Here is an 8471-nt window from a genome sequence, read left to right as displayed (position 1 = left end):
TTTTCTTCAGGTGGTAAATTCATTTAGAAATTAACATTTTAATCCAGAATCAGCCGAAAATCCAAAACGCTGCCCTTTCTCAAGGACGCAGAAAGAGATGCGAGCAAAGATATGACTGACTATTGGATATTCTTTAGAGAAGATACGCATTGTAAAGTTTAAGAAAATGAAGAATGCAGCTTCTATCTTTATTCAAGACTTGCATTAAATTATTTGTTTTTGGGTGATATAAAACATTGTCTGAGTGAGATTATCCCGTCCAGCACATGCCCACGGCCACCGTTCCTTTATGGGTTGACAACGAAAGAAAATTTTTCTGTCAGTCGGTTAAAATTCATTGTTGCCTGTCCAGCCAATCATAGATTTTGACGACACAAAAGAGGCTAAAGTTGGAGTATAAAAAGGTGCGCGCTAATAAACTATGATGCCTATCAGTGTGGGACATTAATCCAACCCCAGTTCAGTCGCGCATCAGCTCCGACACAGTGCAAAGGATTTTTTTAAAACAAAGCGTATTTTTAAACCAGACTTCACACCTAAGAGACAATGCATCTGTCTCAGATCGTGCTGTATCTGAGCTTTCTGATTGCTTTGGGTCCAGTAGTTCTGAGTGACCAAGAGGCGCACCAGCAGCCTTCCGTCAGCACCCCAGTAGACACGGATCAATGCGCTACCTGCGAGGTCCGGCAGCATATTAAAACCATGCGATTAAACGCGATAAAGTCTCAGATTCTGAGCAAGCTGCGAATGAAGGAAGCTCCCAACATTAGCAGAGAGATCGTGAAGCAGCTCCTGCCCAAAGCGCCGCCGCTGCAGCAGCTTCTGGATCAGTACGACGTGCTGGGAGATGACAACAGGGAAGAAGTCCTGGAGGACGACGACGAGCACGCAACCACAGAGACAATTGTGATGGTGGCAACTGAACGTAAGTGTGAATTTTCTTTATTTTTTGTGTCACTGCGTAAGCGCACTCGAACGTTTCCAAAATAATTTTTTACGCACGTGGTAGAACGCACAGGAGAGTTTATTTTTAGAGAGCAGTCATTTTTTTCCCACCAAGGTTTTGTGTTAAAATGTTGATGCAAAAGATTCAAAACACTTTATGAGACATGGTGTTTGGGCAGAGAGTGCGCCGAATGATTACGCATGAGTTTTACGCAATCATGCGCAAACGCGCCACTTTATTTCTCAGCGATCGTGGAATTAATTTTCTTTTCCCATGTCTCCGCAGCTGATTCCGCCGTCCAGGTGGACGGGCAACCAAAGTGCTGCTTTTTCTCAATTACGCAGAAGTTTCAAGCCAGTCGCGTAGTTCGAGCGCAGCTTTGGGTGCATCTGCGTCCCTCAGAAGAAGTGACCACCGTGTTCCTGCAAATCTCCCGGCTTATGCCGGTCACAGACGGGAACAGACACATACGAATCCGCTCCTTGAAGATCGACGTGAATGCCGGGGCCAGCTCTTGGCAAAGTATAGACGTCAAGCAAGTGTTGACTGTGTGGCTGCGGCAGCCGGAGACCAACTGGGGCATCGAGATCAACGCTTTCGATTCGAGGGGAAATGACTTAGCTGTGACCTCCGCAGAGCCGGGAGAGGAGGGTCTGGTGAGCTCAACTTTTACTTGAAATTTAACAGGGAGCTTGTGGTTAGGTTTTCACTTTGAAACGATGAACAATAGATGGAGCTTGGTCTCATATGTCTAGAGCAATAGGCTATCTGTCGCTACTGTCACAATCGGTGCATATCTAGCCATTTCTAAAGCGCCTAGGTTCAGAAAACTGTTAATGCGTCTCTGTACAGAGGGTGAGACTTTAACTTCCAGTGTGCAGAGAGGCTTTGCAGGCTCAGCAGGCGTTTAAACATTCCTGCATTTCACTGCTGGAAGAAGGAATCAGGATATAAAAGACTTTTGAAATCTGTTAATCAACACAGACTCCATGTAGGCGCACACCTGCACTTGGACAAGCGCCCGGTCCACAATAACCTCAAATCTTATTGCTTGATTACATAAAAGTTCACCTGCTCCACATTCCTTTAAGTATTCAGTGTGGCTGTGCAAATCAGAGTAATTGCTGGCACATACACACACAGAGCTACTATCAATGACAAACATCCATCACAGAGCTCTAATAATGGCACCCGGCACTGGGGCAATTAGAATAACTAGACAGCTGTGGCTAACCAACCATCAGATGATTTAATTTCTGCATAACTCAAAGTTTCATAATATTATCGTGCCATGTTTGAAAACTGACAGCCGCAGGGCAGCGGATTAAAAGATGAAAAGCTGAATGCTGTCACCCGCCTCCACCTGCAAACCTGTTATTATCAGATTGTTCACACACACTCTCTTGTTTCAGCAACCGTTCATGGAGGTGAAGATTTCAGAGGGCCCCAGGCGTGCCCGGAGAGACTCGGGCCTGGACTGTGATGAGAACTCTCCAGAGTCCCGGTGCTGTCGCTACCCACTCACTGTGGACTTCGAGGACTTTGGCTGGGACTGGATTATTGCACCAAAACGCTACAAGGCCAACTATTGCTCTGGGGAGTGTGAGTACATGCACTTACAGAAGTACCCACACACCCACCTGGTGAACAAAGCCAACCCCAGAGGGACTGCAGGTCCCTGCTGTACCCCAACAAAGATGTCGCCAATCAACATGCTCTACTTTAACCGCAAAGAGCAAATCATCTATGGCAAGATCCCTGACATGGTGGTGGACCGTTGTGGATGCTCCTGAGTTGGGATGGAGAGAGAAAGGGGGCGGGGGCGAAGGGGCCGAGGCGCCGTCCAGCATCCTACTTTATGACTGTTTGATACCACCAATCCACCAGTTCCAGTGCTTTCCTGCAGAACACGGTGCAATAGAATCAGAGTAGAAGCCACAAACAGCCCGACCTTCCTGCAGGGCAACGCTTTCATAGTTCTCACTTTTCTTTCCTCCAGTGAAATCTTAGCCATAGAGGCTTGAAGCCAGGTGGATGCAAGAATGCAAACACACACACACACACACACACACACACACACACACACACACACACACACACACACACACACACACACACAAATATAACACATGCTGGACCTTGAAGTGAATGTAGCCAGAAATGATCACAGTTTTCCAAAACAGTGTTATTATTCTTTGTTTTTTAAATGATCTGTGCTCTGTCCATTTATACCAACATGCCGTCCGTTTATACACCACTCCACTTGTAGCTGATATACAAGCTATCACACTTGATGCTCTGTGTTTGTGATAATCATTTTTTTAGTTTTGTTTTCAGAGTGAAACCAGGAATCCTCAAGGACTTTTTGAAAGGGCTCGGAAAAAAACACAGCTGGAGACTCTTTAGGGTGATATTTCACACTGGTAGAACATGTTTTAGTACCCCTAAGTGTCCCCAAGAGTCAATGAAAAGTTAAACTACACAAAAGACTAACTAATCTGGAGATTAATCTCTCTTGTATTGCTCAAAGTTTCCCCCATAATGATGTGGTGGTTAATCTCTCTTCAGAGCCTATGGATACAAACATGTTCCACCAGTCTGAAGTACCACTTTAGGTCTTGTCAGGTCCTCACTTATTCTGTCATACATACATGCAACAATATATCCAACTGAGAGATCATTCTCCCTCAGTCGCAATTGTCAGTATCCAACCAAACAGCCCAACCTGCCCGATACACTTGAATTATTCTGATTGTAAATTCACATGACTGGACAGAAGGACTTGAACTGAAGGCACGATGAATGCAGCCTCCAAATGAAAGTGTGTTTAAGACAGAAAACGATGTGAATGTCGAAATCATGTTTAGACTCTGTCTTACAAACACAGTTTGCACTATGGCACACCAATAGAAAGAATTGGTTGCTACAAAAAAAAGTTGTAAAAACTGATTTTGATATGTTTGCTAATTTGTATTGTATTCATATGGCATTTGTTTCCAGTAGGAGTTGCCTTTCTGAACCATTGTTGGTAAATATGTAAAACTGCAACCTAGCAAGATAAATGTTGTAATGCAGCAACTCTATATACTTGTTTTAACAAATAAAATTTCTAGCTTGTTTGAAGAGTTCTGTTTCTTTGATTAGCTGACATCTCGACGAAGCTCATTTTCAGTCATAAACCTCGATAGAATTTGTTATTAGAGCTGCTTCAGAGAAAGCTTTGCGGTCACGTTTCAGTATCACAACACAACAACCTGAACCTCAATATCGCAGTCCCCCTCCTGTCACACTCCAGCAGCTGAGAATCTTTATGTCTTCAGCACATGGTGCAAGCTGATACAGCCAGTGCGTGACTGTGTGTGTGTGTGTGTGCAAAAAACAAATTCCAGCACTCGTCCTCCCTCCATCTACCGGACTACACCTGCACAATCCCGTCACCGCCCGTTTTTCTTATGCACGGCTCAGCCCAATTTCCCTGACTCTGCTTTTTTCCCCCCATGAAGGGATGTTGAAAGTGTTGTAGTCTAATGAGAGGATGTGAACTCTGGTGCGCTCTGACAGCATGACCTATTCTACTGACAGCCTCATTGAGGCCTGACTTCCGCCCGGTAGAGGGCGAATTGAGCGCCACCCGTGAGAGCCACTTCCTTTCCTGCTGAGAGCTGGAAAACTGCCATGAAGATCAGCCACAGCGCAGAGCCGAGCCTGGGCAGAGTGGATCCACAGAGCGTCTTTGCTCTCTAAGGGGGAGATTACAGATTCTGAATTCCTGTGGCCAGTGGAAAAATCTGTACTTCCAATATTTATATATTATTGCTAATTTAACCGTTCGTGGGCAGAACCATTTAAAAAAAAGTGTACCATTTACCAGTTTAACTATCCTCCTACACTACTGCTCTTTACATGTAAGACATGGGCACAAGAATTTTATAACTTTCCAAAAGTTAAACTTCACAATATTATACAGATACCAAAATTTATTTTGCAATTCTTCTTAAATTATGATCTAATTTAAGTATCCAAAATTCTTACAGATACGTGCAACACAACACATTATGCTGTAATTATTTTTAGATTAATGACTACATTTGGAGTTCTTTAAATGAAAGGAAATACAATTAATACAGTGAGTTTGTTTTAGGCAGTGAATACTTTAGCGGAACAGACAGATTACTGTTATGAGTGTGTTTTGCATTTCTGAGTATCCTAACATCCTCCTCAACCATTTTACATGGATTTTTGAATCTATAGAGTCATATGGTCCAGACTAAATAAAGGTTAAACACTATAAATAAATCTTGATATTTTCAGAGACAAGCTCAGATATGTTATCACTGAAATATAGAAGTGCACAAATCAGATTCACTGTATCAGTATTTTCTAGCCAATTGTTTACCAAATGCTGGGACACAATAAAGTCTGAAAATGATGGTGAAATAAAGATTTATGAAGCAGGGTAAATTGAATGATCTACAGAAAGTAGAAAAAAGAATGGTCCATAAAAACTGTTGCAAAAACTACCAGACACGGTTGTAGCTAGTCTGGAGCCTGAATACAGCTTTTTGGATAAGTTAGCTAATGCTGACATGGAGTCATGCAAAAAAAGATCTAGAAACCAAGCATTGCTTCTTAAAGAAACCTGAGCTGCTTCTAAAGGTGTGAATACAGGTGTGTCTTGACATTTATGGGATATGCTTTGGTGTGGCTTGGGCACAGAAATATTTGAAAAGCAGAATATGAGTATCCTAATCTCCCGTTTTTTCATTATAAACTACACATTACTATTATAGGCACACTATAGATATTGTATGGGCATTATAGAGCTCCTCAAACTCCCCCTACTACATTATAAGCATAAGTTAGTATTTTAAGTGCAGGCTGTAATACCTCACTTAAATGGCATTTTAGAAGTTAACATACAATCCTGTTTTCTTTGAAGACATTGTTCCCTGTTCCTGTTGCCCTGTTTACTTTTAACATTAGTTTTTCAAGATGTTTCGTCCATTATTAGTGTAACTGAATAAAATAAACATAAAATAAAAGAAATGATCTATTTTATATATTAGTTATATGTTCAGTATTCAATTAAATCACAAGAGGTTCATAAATAAAGATTCCCTAGCTAACTCAAAATTAAGAAAAAATCCTGGGTGAAATATAAAATCTTAATGATAGCCATTTTAGAAGTTATTAAATTAAAAACTCAAAAAAATATTATAAATAGGTATAAATAATGTTTCATTGTCTTTTATGATTTTACAGTTGTAAAACTGCTCAGATTGTGGGTTTGGGCACATAAAACTTAGTAACATCCTGCAGCCACATGAGCTGCTCTGATTCAGTAATGACTGCCTATCTTTTTCATTCATAAGCTGCTTGTTTCGGGCAGACAGCAGCTGCTCTTCCACAGTGTTCACTGCAGTGTGTTGTTTGTGAACAGGAGCTGGGAAACATTTCCACTGAGCATCATTACATCTGTCAGGAGTCCGACCCTGGAGGACCGTATCCGCCAGCAACATTCCACCTCTGACAGGTGAGGAAGTGAGAGTGAGAACGGGAAGAAGGATGTTCAGGGGTGAAAGAGTAGTCCAAGGCAGCTGGAGACCCCGTTATTGGATAGGATTCCTGTTGCGTAAATTTAATAGAAATTGAATGGATTAAACATACTCTTTGTTAAGTGTGCATTCACAAATAGCCATTAATAACATATCATAAGGTTGCTTGATGATTTTTTAGTAATTATATGAAAATGCGTACTTAAGGGAATCAAGTAATGATTATGGAAATCAAATAGATTTACCAAAACTAGAGGTGATTGAATTTAAATTTTTTGTTTTAAATTTATTCTTTTCTATTTTTTTTATTTTACTCTTTTCAGTTGAGCTTTTCATTGGTTAAAATGGTTTCAGTTGAGTTTTTATTAGTTTCTATGTTAGTGTTTGTTTTTCTGATATGAAGTTAACAACATTACAACAACACAATAAACCTAAACCCTAGGCACGTCATGTAGACAGTCTCAATAAACATATTCAGCAGAACATCTTCAGGCTGGTTTGTTGACAAACTAACAAAGACTAAAGATAAAGACATTTCTTGTGTATTCCATATGCTTTTTACTTACTTTTATAGATGAGGCAAGGCAAGGCAAGGCAAGGTAAGGCAAGTTTATTTGTACAGCACAATTCAACAACAAGGTGATTCAAAGTGCTTTACAGAGACATTAGAAACAAAAACAAATAAAAAGCATGATTTAAGTAAAAAGTAAAAAGTAATTTTTCCACAGATTTAAATTTTACTTAAATGCCATAAACATGGCCACAAATCCAGATCTTTTTTTCTCTCTCTTTAACTCTACAGGGAACTGGCTGCAGAGTAGTCTTTGCTTTATGTTTTGGAATATTTATATATTGCTATTATATTTATATAATAGTTTTAGTAGGCTACTAAAACCATAAAAATATACATTTAAAGGACTAAAATGAAACATCAGCAAAACACAAATCTTGTGTTAACATTTATAACTGGAACTGTAGACTAAGAATTTACAGCTCCAATCGTGCCTTTATGTTACTGTAATAAAGCCTAATTGCACTTGGAGTGAAATACTTCTGCCCGCATCTTCAGAATGACGTTACACGCTTATATTTAGCATGTTGAAAATCTAGTTGGGTTGTGTATGTAGGAAGATAGCTTGGTAGGATGGGTAGATAGGGTGGGTTGGTAGGTCTGGACCAAAGTGACAAAAATAATTATAATACAAAATAGCACAAGACCAATATCCATGCCTGTATTTAAAAAAAAAAGAGAGAGATAAAAATGTGGCTCTAAGAGTGTGCAGCCATGCTATTTAGGTTTTGCTTTAATATTTATATTTTTGTGTACTTGAAATAATAATCTGTGTCTTGACTTGAAAGCACTTTGGCTCAATTCCTGTTGTTTTTCAAGTGTGCTTTAAAAAAAAGGGACTTCTTGCTGATGTTGATGTTGTAGTGGGTATAGTACAATACTGTACTTGAACATGAGTAGTAATATGGTGATGAAATGAAAGAACTAAGTATGACTGGAAGTTATTACAAGTCACACTCTGGAGATCATTAATGTCTGTACCAAATTTTGGACCTCAAGGTTGCAGTAGGGAAAAGACAAGGGATTACTAAAGTCATCAAGACATCCCATCTAGGGAACATGAATGTCTTTAGAGACTTCTGAACCAATCCACAAAGGGGATATTGAGCTGGTTAACGTGGAAAAGTGAAGTGAAAGTCAAGAGATCAAAATAATCTGGATCTTATCCTCTATAGTAAGTCTGTAGCACATTTGATATACATTTGCTAAAGATTTTCTAGTTGGTGAAACATTTTTTTCTGAATCAAATGGGCGAGACATTCGGCTGACCAACAACTGGCAGCAAAAAATGACTTAAAAAGAGGCTGAAAAGGTTCAAAAGGAAAAACTCCAAAAACTGAAGAGCTTGCCAACGTCATTAGAATTTATCTGCAGATAAAACATAGAAATTTGTGCCAAA

At 40.0% G+C, this 8471-nt stretch overlaps 1 protein-coding gene across 1 annotated transcript; it reads left to right on the top strand.

Moving 5' to 3' along the window:
• Positions 1-442: 442 nt before the first annotated feature.
• Positions 443-4062, top strand: mstnb (myostatin b). Its single transcript, XM_005939854.2, has 3 exons — positions 443-925; positions 1232-1602; positions 2359-4062. The coding sequence occupies exons 1-3, from the start codon at positions 547-549 to the stop codon at positions 2737-2739; spliced, it is 1131 nt and encodes a 376-aa protein (XP_005939916.1). The 5' UTR covers positions 443-546; the 3' UTR covers positions 2740-4062.
• The last annotated feature ends 4409 nt before the right edge of the window (positions 4063-8471 follow it).

This window comes from Haplochromis burtoni, unplaced genomic scaffold (genome assembly GCF_018398535.1).
Source record: "Haplochromis burtoni strain Fernald_Lab_line unplaced genomic scaffold, NCSU_Asbu1 Contig_20, whole genome shotgun sequence".
NCBI lineage: Eukaryota > Metazoa > Chordata > Actinopteri > Cichliformes > Cichlidae > Haplochromis > Haplochromis burtoni.
The sequence above is the reverse complement of the archived record's forward strand: the minus strand, read 5'-3'. Positions and strand labels throughout refer to the sequence as shown.